Source organism: Mus musculus, chromosome 11 (assembly GCF_000001635.26).
Source record: "Mus musculus strain C57BL/6J chromosome 11, GRCm38.p6 C57BL/6J".
Taxonomy (NCBI): Eukaryota; Metazoa; Chordata; class Mammalia; order Rodentia; family Muridae; genus Mus; species Mus musculus.
In genome coordinates this window covers 103,564,481-103,590,095 of record NC_000077.6, presented here as the reverse complement: position 1 = coordinate 103,590,095, position 25,615 = coordinate 103,564,481, and the positions used below count along the sequence as shown (strand labels likewise).

The 25,615-nt window shown below is 40.4% G+C and overlaps 1 protein-coding gene across 2 annotated transcripts in view; it reads left to right on the top strand.

Annotated features, from left to right (window-relative positions):
- Gm884 (predicted gene 884) overlaps window positions 1-25,615 on the top strand; it is an 86,907-nt gene that overhangs the window by 31,388 nt on the left and 29,904 nt on the right. For both annotated transcript variants that reach the window (NM_001033434.2, XM_030246104.1), the window contains exons 6-7: window positions 5,201-5,272; window positions 7,401-7,475. In NM_001033434.2, the coding sequence (NP_001028606.2) occupies window positions 5,201-5,272; window positions 7,401-7,475 (147 nt within the window). The remainder of the gene's footprint in view (window positions 1-5,200; window positions 5,273-7,400; window positions 7,476-25,615) is intronic.

The window sequence follows — 25,615 nt, the reverse complement described above, 5'->3', positions numbered from 1 at the left end:
ACTGCAATGAATTCAACTCCACTGTACTGCCTCTCAACTGACTTCCAACTCACTGAACAGTCTCTCTCTCTCTCTCTCTCTCTCTCTCTCTCGGCTTCTCTTAGCAACTTTCCCATGTTGTTCTCATGACAGTTGGGCATATCCTATCCTGTCAAATCTTTATCTGATTCATCACTTTGCCTGTCCCTCAATGAGATGTTGTTGTTTAGGATTAAAGGTGTGTATTAAGGGTGTGTTTGTGACCAGCCAGATCACACAGACCTAGAAGGTCTTTGGATGTGTTCAGAGCAGTCATGTTACTGGATTTAAATGCCTCTACAAACTTTGAGTAATTATTTTTTTGAAAAAAACAAAACAAAACAAAACCTCACTGAGTCTACTTGATGCTACCTGTGCTTACATGGCATGACTGTAGGGCCATCTCCTAGAACATGGATAACTTCTCAGGGATTACATATCTGAGGACAACTCATAATATTTATTTTAGGAAAACATATGCATTTTAGGAAGCTTCTATAGTGGTAACTTTCCATGTGGCATTTCAATGGTCTTTAGTGTTAGATACTCTCATTCCTCCTCCTTTACCCTGCCTTACCATCCTGAAGGTCACTTAATCCTTTGTATTGCCTTCTTTCTTTCTGCAAATCACCTGCATTCTATCTCTGTTCCTTTGAATTCCCTCCATCTTCATGGCCCTTTACTAACTTCCTACCTTCTATGGGTACTCATACTTAGACACAATGGACTGAACCACTGACACTGTAAGCTGGCCCCTGTCTCAGGGTTTCTGTAGCTTTGAAAAGACACTGTGACAATGTCCTTATGTCAACACTTTTGTTGATGTCACCATGTTGTCATGGATTTGAGTCTTTCAAGTCTCAATGACAATGAGCTAATTAGGTATTAGTCCTGGCACAAGAATAAAAGAAAACTCTGCTTCTTGTAGAGATATTTTCAGATAAGCACATGAAGTTTAAACCACTATTTTTAAGCCAATGTTCATGTCTGTAATCTCAGCACATGATATTTAAATCAGGAGGATTAGAGTTCACAGGCCATTCTGAGCTGCATAGTAAGTTCTAGTTTGATGCTATAAAGTGATTTACCTGATACTTGGCCTCAAAAAGCAAACAAAACAAGAAATTATGTCTAACTCATTATTTGATACAATTGATATACACTAAAAATAAATTTAAAGGTTTTCTATATTAAGTCCTCTGAAAATTAATGTTAAATCACAACTGTCTTAAATTCCATCTAATAAGTTAAACATAAGCTTTGGTGTCAGAACTGACTTCAAATTCCCACTTTATTTTTTATGAACGTAGAAACACACATGTTCTATAGCCTCTGTGTGTCTAATTTCTCATGGGTCAATGGGTCAATAATAACTTAACCATTTAAGTTATTGTTGCATTTTTTTAATGCAATGCTTTTAATTATTTCTTTCAGTGAGAATCTCATGCAGTGTAATTTGATGATATTCACCCCCTTCTCCTCCAACTCCTTCCAGACCCACCCCCAACTTCATGGTTTTTTTTTTTGTTTGTTTGTTTGTTTTTTTGTTTGTTTTTTTTGTTTTTTTTTGTTTTTTGAGACAGGGTTTCTCTGTGTAGTCCTGGCTGTCCTGGAACTCACTCTGTAGACCAGGCTGGCCTCGAACTCAGAAATCCACCTGCCTCTGCCTCCCAAGTGCTGGGATTAAAGGCGTGCGCCACCACGCCCGGCTCAAGTCTTCGTTTTTTGTCATTTGAATGAATTTTTGAATGAATACATGGTCCCCAGTTGGTGGGTCCATTTGGGAAATTTTAGGAGGTGTGGGCCTCGTTAGAAAATGAGTCTCTGATGATGAGCTTTGAGGGTTTAAAGATTAGCATATTTCTAGTTTGCTCTCTCTGCTTTGTGTGGTTAAAGATGTGAGCCCTGAGCTTCCTACTCATGCCTGTGCTCTACTGCCATAAGCTCTTAACTCTATGGAACTCTAACTCCAAATAAACTTTTTTTTTAATTAGTTGCTTTAGGTATAGTGTTTTGTCGCAGCAAGAGAAATACATCCATTATGTCCATGTATTTCTATGTGTGGAATCACTGGAGCATGGTCATCTTATCAGTCTCACTCTGAAAAACTGACTTACTCCACTCCAAAAGCATCCAGCTGTTCATAACTCCTCAGCCAGGGTCGTGTCTTAAGGTTTTACTGCTGTGAAGAGACACCATGACCACAACAACTCTTTTTTTTTCCTCTTTTTTTATTAGGTATTTTCCTCGTTTACATTTCCAATGCTATCCCAAAAGTCCCCCATACCAAACCCCCCAATTCCCTACCCACCCACTCCCCCTTTTTGGCCCTGGCGTTCCCCTGTACTGGGGCATATAAAGTTTGCAAGTCCAAAGGGCCTCTCTTTCCAGTGATGGCTGACTAGGCCATCTTTTGATACATATGCAGCTAGAGACAAGAGCTCCGGAGTACTGGTTAGTTCATATTGTTGTTCCACCTATAGGGTTGCAGACCCCTTTAGCTCCTTGGGTACTTTCTCTAGCTCCTCCATTGGGGGCCCTGTGATCCATCCAATAGCTGACTGTGAGCATCCACTTCTGTGTTTGCTAGGCCCCGGCATAGCCTCACAAGAGACAGCTATATCTGGGTCCTTTCAGCAAAATCTTGCTAGTGTTTGCAATGGTGTCAGCGTTTGGAGGCTGATTATGGGATGGATCCCCGGGTATGGCAGTCTCTAGATGGTCCATCCTTTTGTCTTAGCTCCAAACTTTGTCTATATAACTCTTTCCATGGGTGTTTTGTTCCCAATTCTAAGAAGGGGCAATGTGTCCACACTGTAGTCTTCATTCTTCTTGAGTTTCATGCGTTTAGCAAATTGTATCTTGTATGTTGGGTATCCTAAGTTTCTGGGCTAATATCCACTTATCAGTGAGTACATATTGTGAGAGTTCCTTTGTGATTGGGTTACCTCACTCAGGATGATGCCCTCCAGGTCTATCCATTTGCTTAGGAATTTTATAAATTCATTCTTTTTAATAGCTGAGTAGTACTCCATTGTGTAAATGTACCACATTTTCTGTATCCATTCCTCTGCTGAGGGACATCTGGGTTCTTTCCAGCTTCTGGCTATTATAAATAAGGCTGCTATGAACATAGTGGAGCATGTGTCCTTCTCACCAGTTGAAACATCTTCTGGATATATGCCCAGGAGAGGTATTGTGGGATCCTCCGGTAGTACTATGTCCAATTTTCTGAGGAACCACCAGACTGATTTCCAGAGTGGTTGTACCAGCTTGCAATCCCACCAACAATGGAGGAGTGTTCCTCTTTCTCCACATCCTCGCCAGCATCTGCTGTCACCTGAATTTTTGATCTTAGCCATTCTGACTGGTGTATGGTGGAATCTCAGGGTTGTTTTGATTTGCATTTCCCTGATGATTAAGGATGTTGAACATTTTTCCAGGTGCTTCTCTGCCATTCAGTATTCCTCAGGTGAGAATTCTTTGTTCAGCTCTGAGCCCCATTTTTTAATGGGGTTATTTGATTTTCTGGAGTCCACCTTCTTGAGTTCTTTATATATATTGGATATTAGTCCCCTGTCCGATTTGGGATAGGTAAAGATCCTTTACCAATCTGCTCAACAACTCTTATAAAGGACAACATTTAATTGGGACTGTAGAAGGAACTGAGAGTTCTATAGCTTGATGGGCAGGCAGCAGGAAGAGGGAGTGACACTGGGCTTGCTTTGAGTTTCTGTAACCTCAAAGCCTACCCCTAGTGACACAAGGCCACACCTCCTTCAACAAGGCCACATCTCCACAAGGCCACACTTCCTAATAGTGCCACTCCCTACGGGCTTATGGGGACCATTTTCATTCAAACCACCACAGGGTGGGACTCATGAAGCCCTTCCTCCTCCAGCACAATCAATGTTAGTCAAAATAATTATTAACATGTTCTGTAGACATAAACCAATCATGATTAGCTTTAACCTGAATGCAGATTTTCTATTACTCTATTTAACTTCAATTAAATTTATTTTTGTTTGTTTCCAAGGCCGGGCAAGAGCACAAGCCCTGTGTCTACAGTGTGGGGGAGAGTATTTATTGATTTCATTGATGTATAAACAATGTTGCTTATTTATTCAGCAAACACTTGTTTAATACCATAGAAATTTTAGGCACAGAGATAACAGTAGCAATAAGTCATGTTCCTTGCCCTTAGAAGTTTTAGACCAGGAGACTGATAAATGATCACAGACACCCTCACACAGAGAGTATTTGATGGAGCCTGGATATGGACCCAGTTCCCTCACACAGAGAGTATTTGATGGAGCCTGGATATGGACCCAGTTCCCCTTCTGACATTCTCTTTTCTTTTGCTCCACAGCCAAGGAAATGGTCCCCCCCACACACACACACATCCTCCCACATGTTTTTTTTCCTTTGACTGAGTGAATTGAGCAAAAATTCTTTTATATTTTTTTAAAATGGACAAGCATCTTGAAAAATGGGAGGCATTAAAATGTTTTCTACAGTGAAAGGGTTTACTACCAATGTACTTGTTTGTGGGATTAAAAAAAATAGGTTTATTTATTTTTTTGTGTCTGAGTATTTTGCCTGTGTGTATTTCCATGCACACATTGCTCTCAGAAGACCGAGGACAGCATTGGATCCCCGGAACTGGAATTATGGGTGGTCGTGAACTACTCTGTCGATGCTGAGACCTGAACAAGAGCAGCCAGCAGAGCTAATCACTGAGCCATATCTCCAGCCCCGTGTCTGTAGGATTTTTGACCTAAAAGTTCTCTGACATTTTTTTTCTTTTCAATCCACTATTATTTTCTGGTTTTCTCCCCCTGATAGTTTCTGTTTCATTTTGTTCTTTAGTGTCTGCTCATTTGTTTTGTGTTTATGTGTGGGTACATGAGTGCCAGGACACGTGATTGCCATGACATGTATGTAGCGGTCAGAGCACAACTTGGGGAGCTCAGTGGTTTCCTTCCATCATGCAGGTCCTGGAGCCTGGACCTAACTTGTCAGGTTTGGTGGGAAGCACCTTTACCTTTACCTGCTGCTGAACAACCTTGGTGGCCCACAAAGTGATTTTTTTTTAAAGTTCCATAGCAAAGAAATTAAACTTTATAAGTAGACTCATGCATATTGAAAATGCTGGTAATTCCAATTGAATTGTATTTTTCAGAATTCTCAGCCGTAATCCTCTCGCAGTTGTTGAAGATCCCTACTTTTTTAAGTTGCCAGCGTTAAAATATCTGTAAGTATTAGGATAAGCTTGTGGACCGTGAGATGACTTCTAGCCTTACTGGCTTTCACCCGAGGACATTGTTTCTCATTTCTTACTAGTTCTTTGATAACACCATACACTGTTCTGATCATATTTATCTCTTCCCCAACTCTTCCCAAATCAGTACTCCTTCCCTACCTACCCAACTTTGAGCCCTTAGACTTTTGCTTGTGTGTCTTTCCAGTGGAATATGGTCAACTTCCCTGGGGGCCACACCCTCACTCTGGGCTCTCCTGGTCTTACTTGCTATCAGTTCCCAATACCCCTAAGCTATGGGCATCACCTCATGCTCCACTTCCCTCTTCGTGTTGGAATTTTGTCTGCCTTGTCTTTGTATAAGTCTCTCACATACATGCTATCACAAGTGCCATGAATTCATATGTGCAGCTGCCCTGACGTGTTTGGAAAACAGTTTGCTTGTAGTCATTACAGGGAATGACTATACCTCTGGCTATTACAATCTTTCTGCCCTTTCTCCTAAAATGACCGTTGGATCCTGGAAGAGAGATGCGATATAAAATGTCCCATTTAAGGGCTGAGTATTCTGCAGCCTCTTATTCTCTGCACCTTGACCTCTGTGAGTCTCTGCGTTAATTACCACATATTCCAAAAAGAATCTTCCCTAGTGAGGCCCGAGGGATATGTTAATGTATGGGTTTAAAGATAAGTCGCTAGAATTTAAGTTAATACTATACTCTTTGGCAGAGTAACAATAGTAGGTTCTCCCCTAGAGCCTATGACCTATTTAGTCACAGATTCGTGCCCCAATAATGTGCTAGCTATGGATTTCAGCTTATGGAGCAGACCTTAGATTCCATCGGAAAATGGTTGGTTGACATGTGTACCAGTTTTTGTTTGTTTGTTTGTTTGTTTTGTTTTGTTTTTATCAGTGACCATGTGTTGCCAGGGCAATTGTTGTTTTAGCTTGCAAGATTCATGGTTAAGTAAGACTGCTGACTACTTTTCTCCACTGGTAGTGTGCACAGTACCTTCCAGCACTATTATAGCCAGTAAATGTGAAGCTTCCAGTTGAATAATAGTTTGATTTCTTTATATTTTGTGGCTTAAGTATGTGGTACCTTCTGCAGTAAGGTATTGCCATCAAGTTATGGGAGATAATCAAGAGCATTGGTGATAGTGTATAATAATGCAAATCTAAGGGACCTCAATGGCCAACAACTTCAAGCAAATAATCGGTCCTCAATATTGGCCTTTTTAATTTGTTAGCCTGTGGTGTCTCATAAGCAAAAATTTTCCCTGTTATAGGGTTACTCCACTTAAACTCTCTCTCTCTCTCTCTCTCTCTCTCTCTCTCTCTCTCTCTCTCTCTCTCTCTCTCTCTCTCTCTCTCTCTCTCGTGTGTGTGTGTGTGTGTGTGTGTGTGTGTGTGTCTGTGTGTCTGTGTGTATATGTGTGTGTACACATGTACTTTAAGAAGCTTCTATAGTAGTAGGTTTCCATACAATGTTTTCAAAAGATCTCTAGTGTTATTCTGTCTTCTACCCTGCACATAAAAGAGTATTTTGTCTTAAGGATAAAAAAAGTTGCCAGGTGGTGGAGGAACACGCCCTTAATCCCAGCACTTGGGAGGCAGAGGCAGGTGCATCTTTGTGAGTTCCAGGACAACCTGGTCTATGGAGTGAGTTGCAGGACAGCCAAAACTACACAGAAAAATCCTGTCACAAACAAGTCACAGTTTTAGTTTTAACTATATGATTTTAAAATGCTAGTGAGGGGGCTGGAGAGATAGCTCATTGGATAAGAATATGTGCTACTTACCCAGATTGACTGTTCATAACTGTCTTTGTCTCCAGCTCTAGAAGAATCTGATGATTATTTTTAAAAAGAAAAGAAAATGTAAAGTAGGTAGTTATGGAGTAAAGGCAATATGAGAATGATAAATAAGAAGATTAATTGTGTTCAGTGCCAGCCCATTGAGTGGATGGCATAAGTAGTAACCTTAGGTATAGTTAACTCTGTAGAAGTTCTTCTAGGACAGGCTTCCTTACTCCTGAGACAGGTAGTTTTATAGGAAAGCTGAAGGTTAAGTAAGCGTGTGATGAAATGGTTCCTCATGAAGTCTGGCTTTTTCCTTCAGGGACCTGGGGACCACACAGGTGCAACTGACAACGGTTGAGAGCATCCTCATAAAGACTCTGGAGCTGGAACATCTGTAAGGTTTATCTTCTTAGAGTAATTTCACCTACTTCTTTAAAAGTTTGCTTTATGCTAGTTTTTTGTTTATTATTTTTCTGAAGTCAAGATTATTGATGTATAATTTTCATGCAATTCAGTTTGAGTTTACATAGTCATCTAACCACTACTACACAGCTTAGACAACCTTGCAAACTCTTTCACCCCCCCCAAAAGGCTTGCCATGGACAGTGAAATGGCTCAGTGCATAGCACCATGAAAGCCTAGTAACCTGAGCTTCATTTCTGGTAACAACATTGAAGTGAAAGAAGAGAGCCAACTCAACAAGCATGTCTTTTTACCTCCACACGAGTGCTCAGACACATACATACACATACACAATGATAATAAAAGGTCAAAGGCCCCCTCATGTACCTTTGCCCTCAGCCACTCCTCTCAGCCCTTAATCCATTACTAGTCTTATTTATGAGCCTATATTTTCCCTTTTCCAGAACATCTCATAAATGACATCCCATAATTTGTGACCTTTTGGGTCTGTCTTCTTTCACTCACCGTGATCTTTAGCATCTCTCACCAGCAGTGTATGGCAATTGCTCCATTCACCTGATCTTTATATTTCAGTTTTTAAAAAGCACTCACCTGGACTGGAGGTGTAATTCAGTTGGAACCATGTTTGCCTAGCGTGCATGATGCCTTGGGTTTGATGTAAGCCAAACACGGGGGGCAGGGGTGAATGCCTGTCCTCCCCAGCTCTCACAGAGTGGAAGCAGGAGGATAAACTAGTAATGTATCTTTGGCTACATAGCTAGTTCTTAGATAGCCTAGGATAAATATGAGATCCTGTCTCAACAACAAGAAAAAGTTGCCTTTCTACTAGCTGGTACTTAATAGTTGCCACTGTCTCAGCAGTCTCTGACCCACAGAGACAAGAACGACACAGACACCAAGGTGGGTTCACGCAGCAGCTTCTTTACTTGCAGCTTTTTCCCCTACAGCTCTCTTCCCCAGCAGCTTCTTCTTTCCCTGTCCTTCTTGCAGCTTTCTCTCTTACAGCTCTCTCCACTCTCAGTGCAACAACCCTCCTATACTCATCTGACTGACCTCATCTCGCTCCACCCCACCTCATCCAATCAGAAATCACATGCTCCAGACACGAGCTCAGGTCGGTCACCGATAGGCTGACAGGTCCAGATCACGAGGAACAGTCCAGCCTGGCAGGCAGCCCATGCATACAGCCTCACTGCGCATGCTTGGGCAAGGCAGTAAACATGTGGGGTTCACGGAGCCTGGCAATGGGCCAGGGTGCCATCTAGGCCCATGCGGCCGCACCCGCTTCCCGCATCTCCCCCTTTTTGTTTTATTAGGAGCTCTGGGATCAGACTGTGTCTTAGGTTGCCCCCATCCGTGCCTCACTTTTGCCATCCTGTCTTAGGTTGGTATGCGCACATGAGGGTCTTACCTGTCATTGATTACTAATCCAGCGTGTTGAGCCAACATTGGGGGGATGTTCCTTCTTCCAAGGCTGCCATAGCCTGCACTAAGGCTTATTTATCAGCCCTGTGCCGCCTTCGCATACGTGCCATCCACCAAAGCATTCCTCCACACACAACAGTCAGCAGGAACACCCAAAAGGCCATCCCTCCCCAATTCTTTAAGAATCCCACAGTTCCCTGGATGTTCTCCAGCCACTGCTTTGCAGTTGCAATCTCCATACGGGAGTTGTTCACGGCAACAATCGATGCTCGCAATTCCTTCATCTTTGTGCCGAGATCATGACTCCAATTTCCTAGCAGCATCACACCAATTGCACGAGACAGATTTGCAGCTCTGGAAAAATTCTGATACTGAACAGAGGTTACACACATTCCTGCCATATGAGTAATGCAGGAAGCAAATACTAACTGCTCCAAAATATTCATCTGTTCCTGCAACCAGTCCACTCTTTGGTTAACCATAAGGATACCAGCTTTCAAATTTGTATTCCAGTGTAGCCGAAGCCCCGATTTCGCACAGTTATTAATCTGCTCATAAACCTGCATAGGATAACCTGTTTGATTGTTGGCAAAATTCCCTTGCCCCATTAACATGTCTATATTCTAGGCTGCATTGGGGAGTCCAGCATCAGCATTAGCCTCAGCCTGCTCAACAGCATGCTCAATATAAGCAGCCTTCCAGGTTAAATAACCTCCTCCCGAAAGATCAGCCTTGCAGAGGTTCTGCCAATCAAAAGGCGTCATACAGTACCATTGTAGGGACTCAACCTGAGTTACGGTAAAGGCAGCCTGGACCCCATAAGTCGAAACTGACTCCTTCAATCTTTGTACAACCTTCCACTCCAGGGGTTCATGATACCGTTGCCCTTGTTGGTCCTGAAATACTGGGAAGGCCCCACAACAGTGGGCACATTTTCCAGACTTTTGCATGAAGACTACACTTTCCCCTTTTGTTTCCCTCATCTTTATAGGGGGGAGGAGAAGGCAACAGAGGGGCTGATGGTTTGGGCAGCCTACCGCACCTCATACTCCAGCGGGACATCTGACTACAGACGACACTCTTGCTATCAGTCCCGTTGCTGTCACTAGTAGACCCTTCAGAGCTAGATTCCTTCTTCTCTTTTTAATCTTTGGTTTGTTGTCTAAGCTGTTTAGGTTTTCGGCAGCTAGCCTGAGAAGCAATCTCCTTAGCCTCCTCAAACGCTGCCGCTCCTTCCTCTATTTCAGCATTGTACTTTCCACTGGCGTCCCTCAAGCACGCCCTGACCAAGTTCCAGATGTTTAACATTTTTACTTTCATTTTAGTCGCAGTTGAACCCATGTTGCTGAAATTCCCTTCGTCTCTATTCATGAGAACCTTAGTGCTTCATCCCCTTTATTCCAGGAAACCTTCCCTTCGTCTCTATATCTGAGATCCTTAGTGCTTCGTCCCTTTTTTCCCAGGAACCTCCCTTTTGTCTCTATACCTGAGAACCGTAATGCTTTGTCCCTTTTTTCCCCAGGAACCTTACCTGATTTTCTTCTTCATGAAGAGAGACAATCACTTAAAATGATTATTAATAAAGACAACTAGAAGCACCTGCTGCAGGGGCACACTGTATGTTGTAACAAAGGACCAGATCCTCTCTCTCTTGTGTGTATGCACCTAAGTGAGCACAGGGACCAACACACAGGGACCATCATTCACTGTACTGATTTTAAGAGAAGCTCTAACTTAAAAGTCCTCATAAAATACCTAAGAAGTGGGATACACTGCAGCGAAGTGGAATACTTAATACTTATGTAAATGCAGAGCACAAAGCTCAGAAGATAGGACAGAAAGGGATCAATACAGAGACTTTTTGGGGGGATCTGGGTTCTCAAAAATGAAACTTTCATTACATCATCTTTACATTTTCTTTGAGAACAGGAAGAATTTTATACATCTTTACAGACTTCTCACCAACTAAATAGTCAATAAATATTTGCCTATGTGGTGAAACCCTGTATCAAACAGAACTAAACACAACAAAAAACTTAAGAGAAAATGAATTAACAGGGAACATTTAAGATGACATATGTTATGTATGAAACATTCCACATTAGCCCTAATAACTACAATAAATGTTGGCATGTGCCTCTGACAGAGTAGAATAATTTTTGTAGGTTAAAATTCCAAATAATCGGCAGTGGTATGTTCTCAGTATTGTTTAGATAAAAACACAGAATTTAGAGGTAGCCACGGACTCTTACAGTTTAACTAAAGAGGTTTTAAACTGGCCACTTGCCCAAATTTTCTTACTGCTGCTTACTAAACTTTCCTTACTTACTGTTGCCGACCAACACGATGAGTTCCCCGTACAGGCCACCACTTGCCTCAGTCTCCAACCGGCAGAGACAAGAATGACACAGACACCAAGGCAGGTTCCCGTAGCATCTTCTTTATTTGCGGCTTTTTCCCCTATAGCTCTCTCCACTTAGGCAAGGGCAACAACAACAACCCTCCTATACTCATGCCGACTGACCTCATCTCACTCCACCCCACCTCATCCAATCAGAAATCACACACGCTCCAGGCTCGAGCTCAGGTCGGTCACTGATAGGCTGACAGGTTCGGATCACGAGGAACAGTCCAGCCTGGCAGGTAGCCCATGCATGCAGCCTCACTGTGCATGCTCGAGCAAGGCAGTAAACATGTGGGGTTCACGGGGCTTGGCAATGGGCCAGGGCACCATCTAGGCCCATGCGGCCACACCTGCTTCCCTCAAATAGTGTCTGTGAACTTGTAGTCAATGTTGCAGTTATTAAGTTGACTTAATAACTGGTATTGTGTAGTGTCTATTATACTCCAGTGTGTTTTAGTGCTATGTGTTTAAGCCTTTGTCCACATCTGAATCCCATGTGTTTTTGTTCTTATTGAGCTTTGGTTTTAGTTTGTCTTTGAGACACGGGGTCTTTTTATAGAGCCCAGGTTGCCCTAGAGCTTGTGCTATCCTTGTGCCTTTGCCTCCTGAATTCTGTCTTTACACACTTTTGCCACTATACCAAGTTTCTTACAAGGATTTGTTTTTTTTCTCTCTATTTATTTTGTGTGCATGTATTTGTGCGCATGAATGTGTATGGTGAGCATACTCATGACACACATGTGAAGGTCTAAGGACAACTCCCAAAAGTTTCCTTCCACCATATGAGTTCTGAGTGTGGCACATGCCCATGCACACTAAGCAACCTTGCTGAGTTTTTTTTAAAGTTTGTTTTCTGTACTCTGAATACAAGTCTTTTGTCTCAAATATGTATTTAGTAAGTATCTTCTCTCTGGCTAAGGTTGTGTTTTCACTAGTGAAGTATCTTCTGAAGAGCACATGTTTTTACATTTTCTGTATGACACACTCTAGCTGTTTTTCTTCTACAGCTTGTGCTTTTTTGTGTGACTTACACAAGAAATCTTTGTCTGAGTTACCCAGTTTTGGAAGTGCAGCCCAAGTGGATAAGAACAGCATTGGGGTGAAAGTCTGGAGGATATCAGCCTAAAAACCATGTAGAGGGGGACCAAGTAATCATGGTTTGCATGCACTGGCCAGTGTTGTAGTCTGACCCTCACTGCAAAGGACCAGGCAGTGGTTAGCTGCATGGTCTCTTCTGTCACCCTTTCCTCTTGAGTAAGGTAGCACAAGTCCCCCCATGGTTCTTTCCCTGGTTGTAGGAAGAAAAACACTCAGGTGGCAGGACAGTTTGGCAAATAATGTTTCTGAAGATTCTGTGGAAGCTGCTCAAGATGCAAATAACAGACAAGCTCAAGGTCAGGTGGTGCACAGTGCTCAGTGCTTGCGTTCTCCAGCCTGACTGGAGCCATGTGGTGCTACTTTAACACTCCTTCTAGATGCCTGTAGATTTATTTATTTATACCTTCAAAAGAACTATGGCTATGACTCAGCTTCAGGTGAAGTGTACCGAAAGAGAAAACCATGTTTCCTGAGGAAGATGAGGACCTGGAGCAGAAGTGTCAGCACTCTAGCAGCCTCCATTGTGGTAAGACACAGGAATTCATCCCTGGTGATGTCAAAGATGCAGAGTCAAAGCAGCACAGTTAACACTAAGAGGAGCACACACTACAGGCAGGAAAAGAAAGTAGTAAGAGCAGAAAAAGGATCAGCCAAGGTAGAATACGAGTGTATTCCAAAGGACTCGGAGTTCTTACCATCTCCAGAGATCCGGACATGCTCAGTGAGTTAGGGGATTGAAAGGGTGAAAAAATGATAGAGAAGAAAAAAGAACCCACAAAGCAGCAAAAGCCAGTTCTAAGTAGTACCCAGTCATGGGGCTAGGCAGAATGGGAAATTTGGTTTCAAGTGCTATTTTTTTTTTCAAGACACCAGCAAAATTTACTGTGGCTGCTTCTGCTGGGATATCCCAACTCTGCTTCCAGAGGCAACTTTCTCCTTTCTTTCTTTCTTTCTTTCTTTCTTTCTTTCTTTCTTTCTTTCTTTCTTTCTTTTCTTCCTATAATTTTGTTTTTGTTTTTTTTTTTTTAAAGATTGGAAGGACAATTTAAAAAGATTTGAAGAATGGCTGAGCAACTGGAAAAATTGTGGGTGGAAATGGAAGCGCTTGGGAAGCAAGGAGTGCCAGAAAAGGGAGAACAAAGGGCCCAGTTCTGGTGCCTGAGCCAGACAGCAGGAGCTTCCTGAAGGAGGAAAGAGGGAAAGACATTGTGCCAGAGGGCAGAGAAAAGTTGAAAAGGCTGAGGACAATCTGATCCAATAGCCTATTTCAGGAGAAAGGGTTACTCTCAAACCACTGTGCTGCCAGAATGTGACTAGTGGACCCAGGGTTACAAGCTTATCCCCAATAGTTTTCCCGATAGTCAGAGAGCATATGCCTGCTATGAGTGGGGACAAAGTTATGGTGAGTAAGATAATATCCTATGGAAATGATAGATCTAAAGCATTTTAAAGATGCTATGCTTTCATATGAAATGCACTTGCCATATCTCAAACAAATTCTAAACTGAATTACTCAAAATAGAATTATTCCCCAAGACTGGAAGGGATTGGTGACAGTTGTACTAGAGACCCATCCACATGGTGGATCTCTAGTACAACTAGGTGGTGGAGGGAAGAAGTCACAAATATTGAACAGTGAAAGAGAGTTAGGGGAATAAATATAGTAAAATACCAGTTGCTGAATGAAGAGTGGTACTCTGATATATAAGAACAGATACAATTTGATGATGGTACTATAGAACAATGTTGCTTTGTGGCTTTCAGAGCTTGGGATAAAGTAGAGGAGCCTGGAAAAAGATCCACCTCATTTATACAAAGATTATGCAAAGCCCTGGGGAAGTCTTCACTGATTTTCTTTTTTTATATTACAAAGATTAGTCTCAGCTGTGAACAAAGCCATATCAAAATGCAAATACTGAATATAAAGTTGTTAGACCACTAAAGTCTTGAACCTATAGATAAGTGTATAAGGGATCAATACTGGTTCTAAAGGTACCATGCTAATATAATAGGTCAAGCTATAGCTAGAGGTCTCCAATATCAAAATGCCTGGTGCTCCAATTGTGGGAAATATGGCATTTGCAGAGAGACTGTGACCAAACTGCTAAAGGTCTCAGATCTTAATATGTCTGGTGTGTTAAGTGTGAGAAATACGGTACTTTGCCCTGGAAAAGTGAACAAGGCAATGGTTTTTCTAAATATAAACCAGAAAGATGGCCTAGGCTTCCAGGGATGTGTAGGCAATGTGGCAAGAGTTGTTACTGGATCAATGAGTATAGATCCAAGAGATATCCAAGGCAAGGAAATGAAATGGAGGATCTAGCTCGAGGCCCTGCCACAAAAAAATACAAACTGTTTGCCTCTTGTCAGTAGGAATTAACAAGCAGGAAGTGCTGCTTTAGACTTAGCTACAGATAACATATAAAGATTAGAATTGAGCAAGAGAGTTTGAAAACCTTAGCCACCGACTCAAAGAGCATTTAGTTAATTGAAAACATCTGTTTTATAATTTCCCACTACGCACACCACAATTGATGACTTAAAACAGAAGTGGGAAAATGTAGTGAGAATTTTAGAGCTTTGGTTTCTTTGAAAAACACAGGAATATTATGGGAGTGTTTTTTCATTTCATTTATGGACTGGGGTGTGGGGATGTGGAACTGGTTCTCAGCAGCTGACTGTGATTTGCCTTGTGCTCTAGCAGGGGTGTGATTTTGCATCAGCAGATAGTTTCTGCAGTTGTGTGACAGTTGGAATTCAGGGGACTTTTCAGAGGGTATATAAATGCCAGGGCCCCAACAGGTTGAATTAGGTTGTTGGTTGGTGTTGGTTGTGGTTTGTTAAGTCATTCACAAAGAAGAAACAACAACAAGAAGAAATTAGTTATCTTGATGGCAAAGATCAAACTTGCCCCAGGAACTCAACACCCCTAATCAGCAGGAAATAGCCTAAGGATAGCAGCATTCCTTTCCTTTCTATTGTTTTTTTTTTCTCCCCTAACTAGTGTTAGGGGGTTGAAAGGGTGAGGAATGGGTGAAAGAAGGAAGTACCCACAGAGTAGCAAAAGCCTGCTATAGAGAGGGGTGGCTATACTAGGGTGGCTTTGCTTGCTCACTACACAAGCGCCCCATGAGTCCTTCACTTCATTGATCCACTGGAAACATCTGGAAGCAGGGAATCTTGGGCAGAGATTCTCATCCTGTTAGCCTCTGATTTTATATTAGACACTTCTTCCATAAGCAGTTAGTACCCTAGGTTGTGTTCTGCTTGCCTGGGGAGTTCTTTTGAAGAAAGTGAGATACAAATGGAGGAGTAGGAAGATGAAGATGAGAAAGATGATGACCCAGAATGGTCTCATTTTTGTCTCTTCATCATCCATACATTTCTAGAAAAAAAGAAAACAGCTAGCCAGCTAAGGACAGTGAGAAACATTGCCCTGAGAGTGAGTTACCTCATGGATGGCTGTCCAGACTTCTAGACAACTTTCCAGGTTCTGCCTTTCAGAACATCCTGAAGACCTGATAGTCTGGGGCAAATCCACTCAAGAGACCACAGAGCCTAGTGACATTGTACTAGGCATCCTCAGTCTCCTGTCCGACAGTTGATGGAAGCCTGAAGCACTCCCAGATTTGAAGAAACCCCATTCTGTTTCCAGCCTTTAAGTTTTTGGCTCCAGTGGCTTGCCTTGGCACTCAGGAGGAAGGAGCTCGAGTATTGTTGGACTTTCTTGGACCTGCCAGCATTTGAATAATGATACAGATACTTATTAATTTTTACTATAGCCTGGGTTGCCTATCAGCTAGCTCATCTAACTTAGTTAACCTGACTATTCTAATCCACATCCACCTTGTGGCCCATTACCTCTCTCACACTCAGTCCCGACACCTGTTCCTTCCACCTCCATGGTATGCTGGCAAAACTTATCTCTTAATCCTTCTCTCTGAGTCCTTCTCTCCGCCCAGAAGTTCCACTCTCCCTTCATGCTTCAGCTATGGCCTTCAGCTCTTTATTTAAGCCAAACAAAAGTGAGGAAAGAAGAGTGTTTACAAAGTGTGTGAGTTGATGAGCAGGGCGATGGGGGAGTGGATAGGGGGCTTTCGAAGGGGAAAATAGGAAAAGGATAACATTTGAAATGTAAATAAAGAAAAAATCTAATAAAAATTAAAAAACAAAACAAAAACATGATACGGCTGGTAAGCCATAAGAATAACAATACCAAAATCCAGTTTGTACTCAGCTCTCTGCTGGCACAGGAATCAACATTTGAGTAATACAAAGACAACCTTCCCACAGTGTGCAAAAATGTTACCTCAACATCACCCCTTTTAGTCCAATAAATAAATGACTTTTCCTCTAACATCAATAAACTATTTATAAGAAGAACAATTATGAGAGCTATCAGGTAAGAATTACATTCACAATGTCCAGCCCATTTGTATTTGGCAACCTGGAAGAAAGCACCCTACCATATATCCTATCTTGGTGAGTTCAAAACTTTGTACCTAAATAATTTTCTATCATAACTCACTTATCAACCTATAAGTATGTTTTTTATATGTGACTATCTATTAACTTGCATTTCTTAATTATCCTAAACAGTTTACAATAGTAGTCTTCATAGGACTAGAACTTTATATTACATTTTTAAACGACAAGAGTTAAAACATATATACAGGATGTTGTAACAAAAATATCCCTAAACTTCTATTTATAAACAAAAATCCATACCAATGTAAAAATGCTTGAGACTTGTAGTTGTTTTCTAGTTTAAAAGTAAATTCAATATTCTATCTTTTATTTTTGTTCTTTCATACCTATACCACCTCGTTTTCTTTTCATCCCCTCTCCCCTCTTTTTCTCCTAACACTAGGTAGGAGAGAAAGAATGATAGAGTACAGAAAGAGAAAGAGAGAAAGAGATCTCTGAGTCTGACCTCCTTTAATTTATTTCTTCCCTGACCACGACCATGAATAACTCGCAGCCCTGTAAACAGTGACAAAGATCTGTCACCCACTGAGTGATTCCTGAGAATGGGGATGTCATGTGCTCACGAGAGCGTCCTGCTCTCTTGAGGTGAAGGCATCTTTTAAAAGGGGATCCTAAGAAAATTGAGGTATGGCCAAATCCTAGGAGAGCTAGCTGTATCATCTGCTGTCCATTCTCTGTGGGATGGGAAAATGCAGGGCCTAACTGAAATCCTGGATGGGACAGTCTGTGAGGCTGGACCAATTAGCTAGTCACTTGAAGTTTTCCTGGATGCAGCAACTGAGTCAGACTGTGGGGCTGGATCAACTGGGATACTTGTTTTGTCTTTAGTGGTATCTGCTCCTTTTGTTCTGAAAACACATAAATGTTTAAAGAAAGTATACATTTCTGTACTAAAACATGCACGGGATGTCCAGTGAACACAAATCAGCTAAAGATGATTCTCTGCTCTATGTTTGAGCAGGTGAAAGGTGTCTAATTTTATATGTCTATTGGACTGTATAACCAGACTGTAATATAATCTCCCCCAAAATAACACATTACCTGGCTTCCATTCTGAAGTTAACACAATCTTATAATATATGGGCTGGTTTAATTTAGCAGTCCTTTCTAAAATCCAGTGTTTTCAGCAGCTGGACTACCTGTCTCATTGACATTTTTAAAGTTAAAAGTCAATAAAGCATCATTTAATCTGTCCTTGGGAGATCACATATCCCCTTTCTGTTTTATTAAAACTTCCTTTAAAGTCCTGTTAGGTCTCTCCACAACTGCTTGACCTGTAGGATTGTAAGGTATACTAGTAACTTGTTTGCTGGGGGACTGACCGGCCTTAGCACAGGTGCTGAAGTGGAATACAACGTTGGACACAGGCCATAACACTGATATCTAGCCTTGTAGAAATTTAACTCTTTCTTACAGTTCTGTGCTAAAACCTTGGCTCTTTCTTGTTGTTCTTCATTAAGCTTCATTAAGCACGGGGTAAACTTAACTCTTTATCTCTCTTATTGCTTACTTTATAATTCTCTGTGCTTGCATAAGCACTGGGAAACTTAATTCTTACTTTATAATTCTTTGGCAATGAACGTATGCTGAATAGCACCAGGGAATTCAGTAGAGGATTTATTGCTAAGGATCCTTTCTCTCTTGCCCAGATGCCTCACCTCTCACTGGCCAGGCAAGAGGGAGGCTTGGAGCAAATAACCTTTAGTGAACCAGGAAATGAAGTAGTGCTCACAGAAAGAAAAACTTTTACACAGGCAATATGTACAGAATACACACATTTATACACAGAGATACATTCACATTTTTTGTCGGGCCCGACCACCCGTCTCATCAACTCCACAAGTGTTCATGCACACTTACATACATACACGTAAAATATATGTATTTGGTAGGTGGAGCAAAAGTCCTCATGAGCAGGTTTCATTGCCAGTGAGGAGAAACCTGCTGTTAAGAAAAACCCTGTCTCATGGTAAGAAAAAGCTTGCCTGCTCTCTCTGCTCTCTGTGCTCTCTTATTGTCATTGTTCCTTGATGTACTTTTTTGGGATGCATGATCACATGATAATTTAAGCATCTTTTTTAAAAAGTTCACAAGTTCAAACATAAATTCAAGTCATAAATTGAATAAGAAGTTACAACAGAGATGTTTACATGTGTTTTCATTAAGACTATCTAATTAAACATTCATTTTCTGTCACTAGCTCCACAGGTTTATTAAGTTTAAAACAGTAATTCTTATGTCTTAGTTAGCACAGTTTCTGCCTTGTGTCTCATTTGTATTGAAGTTTTGTATAGATAAATCCAGTCAATATTCTTTTTGTCCTTGCTCCTACAATACATTGTCCATTCCCAGTTTATGACCTTAGTTATCACTTAGTAGTTTTATGGATAGCCTAAAAAGAATGTTTTCCCTGACTGTTAATCCATTTCAAATCTACTTTCTATCTTAATGCAATTATCCCATGACACATGAAGGTTTTCAGAGCCCTAATTGCAGCCCTTTCTATAGAAGACTCAAATTTTACTTGTATAAATTTAGGAATTCTATAGAATCATTATTAGGAATTATGAAATCATCAGTTTGTCTACATAGCATTACTACAAGAAAGTACATCTTCATTGATCGCAGAAAATCTGCCCAATAAGGTAGGGTGATGCCCAGAAATAATTATATTAATGATGACAGGGAAGGCATATCACCTGCAAGAATAAATTCTGAGATGAGATTTCTAAAGGCCCTGAAAACTAAAGTTCACCCACCACAGACCATGCAATACGATGTGTCATCTCCATAATGCCACTTGCATGCCTTCAGTCTTTACTTGATGGCTCCTGACAATGTTTTATGTCATAACATTTAAAGAATTGTTGCATTTTACTAGATACATATGCCAGAGCATTATCAGCTTTAATCTATAAAGGTAACCCTAATATAGCCATCACTTCACTTCTAATAAACGTGTAATTACAGAATCAGCCTTTTCAGAACTCAAGGCAAGAGCCCATTATAGTCCTAAATATGTGTCAATTGTATGATATACATATTTCAATTTTCAAAACTCTGCAAAATGAAACAATCATCTGTGAAATTACATTAATTTGGTTACTTTTAGGGTTACTTCTGGTAGGTAATGGTGATTATATAAAGAACAAGTAGGACAACTCTTTATAGTTTTCTTACCAAGTTAGAGAAAAGTGCTTTAAACTTATATTATTTACATAATGTCTTTTATGAAAAATTGAAGCCTCTAAAAAGTTCACTATTAATAATCGTTCTATCTCTTCATTTCCTAATGCCAATGGTCCTGGCAAACTTATATGAGATCAAGTATCATATACATACACACACACATACACACACACACACACACACACACACACACACACACACACATATATATATATGGTCCTGGCAAACTTATATGAGATCAAGTATCATATACATACACACACACATACACACACACACACACACACACACACACACACACACACACACACACACACATATATATATATATATATATATATATATATATATATATATATATGAATGATGGTCTCTGTTTCATATGACTTGATACAGTTGTGTAAATAACAAGGTTAATTCTGAGTAATTCTGAATAAGGTTAACCTGGAATAATTTCAAAGCAACTCTCTCTGCATGTTGAGAGTCAGTAACTTTTCAGAGGTTCTGGAAAATCTAGTAGAAGAGCATTTAATTCTGATTTTTGAGCTGAGGCATATGGACTTTGAATTATTTTACTTATATGTAACAGAAACTTGTATTTGACAGAGGTAATTGTCACCTCTGAGGCTTCCTGCCTAGTCTGCTGTTCTAGACCTGGTCATGGGAGCTTCTAGCCTCTGTACAATCTTATCTAGGCCTAGAATATTTTCAGCCTGTGAGACATGCTGCTCAATAAGCTCACAGTTTCTTTTTTTCTGATCTCTGGTTGGCTGATTCAACTCAGCTGTTCTGTCTCAAACCCCTTTCCAAGCTGAGTGATTCAATCTCTCTCTCTCTCTCTCTCTCTCTCTCTCTCTCTCTCTCTCTCTCTCTCTCTCTCTCTGCCTGTTGCTGTCATGAATTGATGAATTGCTTGGTCTCATACTGACTTTTACAGTTTGCTCTGTTCTCCTGGCTCCTTCTCATTCTCATTTTTCTTCACTTGTGTATAGCTTGTTCTCTCTCTACAACCTATCACTGTCCCAGGAAAATGGCATCTTCCTTCTCCTCCTCTTCTCTCTGCACTGCTCCCTTAAGTAGCTTCCTTTTCCCCTCACTTCTCAAGAGAGTTGGGCAAATATTATTCTGCCAAATCTTTCTCTGATTTATCACCTCATCTGCTACTCAGTTAGACAGCACTTTAAAAAAATGGCAGCTTCCTTCTACAAACCAACTTTACCTAAATTATTTGGGATTAAAGGACTAAGGGCATGTTCGTGTTCCAGCCAGAGAGATTAAAAATGTGTGTGAAGGACTGAGTCGCACCACAATAACACAATCTCAGGGTTCACAATGTAATCAAATATCCTGCAGCACTTATATTTTCTGACTTATAACCTGCCATTCCTGATTTACTGGCATCTATATATCAGGTAGGAGCTTTAGAAATTGGTGTTCCTCTCACTGTGCAAAGAATAATCCAATTAGTTCTTTTTATAAACTGAAGTTGCTTGCTTTGGGGGTATTTGTTGTTAATTTCTCTCTCCCCCCCTCAAATCACTGTAAGCTCTTTTCCAATCCTCATTATTACCCATAAGAAGGTAATTTCAGCATTAGTGTCAGGCACTACAATCTCTGCTGGGTCTGTTCCTGCTACCTGATGGTCTTATTCTCCCTTTCACAATCAAATAAGAAACATTTTTAATATAGGTTTTAAAGATTTTATTCTGTTCATATGCTAAAAAATATCAATTTTAAGATATTATCTTTTATTTTCGTAAGAATTCCTATTGGAAGCATGAGTAGAAAGCAAAATAACTAAAATACAACCCAGCTTTGAATCTAAGTGGTACACATGTGCATCCTGTAATTTCTTTTCTACCAAAGCTAATTCTTTTTCAGCTTCAACTGCTAATTTTCTTGAACTATTTAAGTCTGAATAACCTTGTTAGCTTTTGAGTAGTTAATCCAATTATGAGACTTAGCCAATTAATATCTCCCAACATTTTTTTGAAAACCACTAAGGATTTGTAATTGTTGTTTTGTTGTTGTTGTTGTTGTTGTTGTTTTTGATCTGTATCTTCTGTGGCTGGATTTTTTTTTTTTTTTTTTTTTTTTTTTTTTTTGCAGAACTATCTTATATCCTAGATAGTTTATAGAATCTCCTCTTTGTATTTTTTCTTTTTCAGGAGCAAGTTGTAATTCCCAACAAGGTAAAATTATCTTTATCAAATATTTTTTCCTAAGGTATCTGAATCTGAATCAGATAGCAAGATACCATCCACATAATGATAAATTATAGGTTGAGGGAACTGTTTATGAATCATTTCCAACTGCTGTTGCACAAAATATTGACATAAGGTAAAACTGTTTTACATCCCTGTGGCAAGACCTTCCATTGATATTTCTTAGTTGACAAGGCATGATTAAATGTGGGCACAGTGAGAGGAAATCTTTTTTTTCCCAATTTTTATTAGGTAATTTCTTCATTTACATTTCAAATGCTATCCCAAAAGTCCCCTATACCGCTCTCCTACCCACCCACTCCCACTTCTTGGCCCTGGTGTTCCCCTGTACTGGGGCATATAAAGTTTGCAAGACCAAGGGGCCTCTCTTCCCAGTGATGGCCGACTAGGCCATCTTCTGCTACATATGCAGCTAGAGACATGAGCTCTGGGGGTACTGGTTGGTTCATATTGTTGTTCCACCTATGGGGTTTCAGACCCCTTCAGCTCCTTGGGTACTTTCTCTAGCTCCTCCATTGGGGGCCCTGAGAGGAAATCTTTTTGTATCTTATTTCTCAAGCAGTATTGAGAAAAATTGATCTTTTAAGTCAATCACTGTAATAGGCCATGCCTTGAATAATAAAGAAGTTAAAGAGATTCCAGGTTGTAAAGAGCCCTTAGGCAGATGACTTTATTGATTGCCCTCAGATCTGTCGGCATACTCCTTTTTTCCAGATTTTCTTTTAATGACAAATATAGGGGAATTCCAAGGGTTTCTATATGTTCAGCCTCCAGCTGCACTTGGACCAGCTGTTTTAGTACCTGTAACTTTTCTTTATTTAAGGCACATTGATCTACACAGACAGGCTTGTCCGTTAACCATTTTAATGGTAGGGTAGTTGGTAGTCTATCAGCAGTGTCCCTCCTTATAAATTTGGAGAGTCAAACTCTGTTGTGTCCTGATTATAGAGCTTGGGCAGTCTGTGTCTTAGATAATATTTTCCAATATCTTTCTCAGGAACATCTCTCTTTTTTTTATTTATTTATTTATTTATTTATTTATTTATTTATTTATTATATGTAAGTACACTGTAGCTGTCTTCAGACACTCCAGAAGAGGGCATCAGATCTTGTTATGGATGGTTGTGAGCCACCATGTGGTTGCTGGGATTTGAACTCCGGACCTTTGGAAGAGCAGTCGGGTGCTCTTACCCACTGAGCCATCTCACCAGCCCGGAACATCTCTCTTATAGCTTGTCACTGAAGTTGGAGAAATGTTAATCAGTGCTTCCAACTGTTGTAATAGATCTCTTCTTCATAAGTTTATGGCTATATCTGCTTTATGACTTTATTTAAGGGCCATATATGGGTTTAATTTTGCTATGTGACCTCTGGTCCTATGCATTTATTCCATTTTAGACCTTGTTTTACCTGAGACAATGTCCCAATTCCTAGGAACTGTGTAGATACTTTTTGTAGTGGCCAAGTTGAATTCAAGGAATCTTGTGATATTATCATTACATCTGGTCCTATATCCTCTAGACCTTTAATCTTAATTATATCTATTTGTAATTTCAACCTTGGTCTCTTTTCATTTCTAGCAATTTGCCAAAATATCTGTTTTCTGCTATCTTTAGAATCTCTTGTTCTATCTACAAGAACTGCTCTATGTCTGTTAAATGGGTTAGTTAAACTTTGAGCAGTGTTATTTGTCCTGTCAGGTTTTAACTTTTCTAGTCAATTTCTAGCACAGTTTTTCCATGGCTGACAGGGAAGCAGATGGTTCATGTTGTCTTTTTTTGCCACACTCTGAGAAAGGCCCCTTAGTCATTTTCCAACAGTAAGGAATTGCCTTAGATATCTGTGGATGATCTACATTCATAGCCTTGTAGATTCCTTCCACATCTTCTACATATCTAGGAAACTTCTTCCCTGGATTATCTTTAGAGAAAAAAATTATCCTTAGGAATTGTTTGTCTACAGTTTTTTAGGAAATGACCTGATCTTTCATAGCTACAGCAATGGACATTTTGAGTTCTCATGTGTTTGTAATTGTTTGTCCAACCATAACTGAATTGTGAGCTTTAGATTCAATATCTTCAGTAGTTTTTACCCATTCATAAACAGGTGCAGATCAGGCCCTTAATAGTCTAATAGCCCTTTTGCATTCATAATTAGCATTTTCAAAAGTTAAAGAGTCAATTAAAATTTCTCTAGCACTTGGATCTGATATTGCTCTATGTAGAACTGAATTAACTTTGTAAAAAGCCAATCAACGATTCATTTAAACCCCGGGCTGTTGTGGGAAATATTAAAAAAAAAAAAAATAGAGCTGGCATGCTCCCGTGCTTATACCTCTGCACTGGCGGTCAATGGCTTACCTGTTTTTATCTTATGGAAACGAGTGTGGTGACACACGCCTTCAGTCCCAGCACTCGGGAGGCAGAGGCAGGTGGATTTCTGAGTTCGAGGCCAGCCTGGTCTACAAAGTGAGTTAGTTCCAGGACAGCCAGAGCTATACAGAGGAACCCTGTCTCGAAAAACCAAAATAAATAAATAAATAAATAAATAAATAAATAAATAAGAAAGAAACTCTGACTCAGAACTCCACAAACTCTCCACCCAGCTTGCTAGGTTCCCACTGGCACTTGTTATCATGCCAACCCAGTGCTTCAAATCCCCCACGGCCTTTGTGGTGCACATCTGACAAACCCACACTTTGCCGCCATACCTTTCTCTTTTGAACCCAGACAGGCCGCTGTGTGAAGGAAAATGCAACACAAACTCAGTTCAGAAACAATGGCAACTCAATCTCTGGGCACAACAACTAAAACATAATCTTGTAAGCCGTATTAAAATCTGATTCCTCCGGTGTTGAAGTCTTGTGGATCCACCATAATACCAGGAAACTCTGTCCCTGTACGGAAAAGGGCCTGGCTTTCTCCTGCTACCTCTCTTCTCCTCTCCAACCCAGAAGTCCGGCCTACTTGCCCAGTGATTGGCTCCTTTATTCATTAGGGGATTGGTTCACAAGGAGCCACTTGAGCACATGATTCATTCCTCATTCCAGGCAGCCTTTCCCAGGAGAGCAGAATTTAACATAAAATACAAGCAGCACAGAGCCATCCGCAACACTGGGCTATCTTTGTAATTGATTCAGATGCTTGTCCCAAGCATTTACAGATACTGTATGACATTGTTCTAAGATGGCATCATCAAACATAACCTGTACTCTTTTTTTTTTTTTTTTTTTTTTTTTTTTTTTTTTTTTTTGGTGCTGGATCTGAATGTAATTTGTTAAAT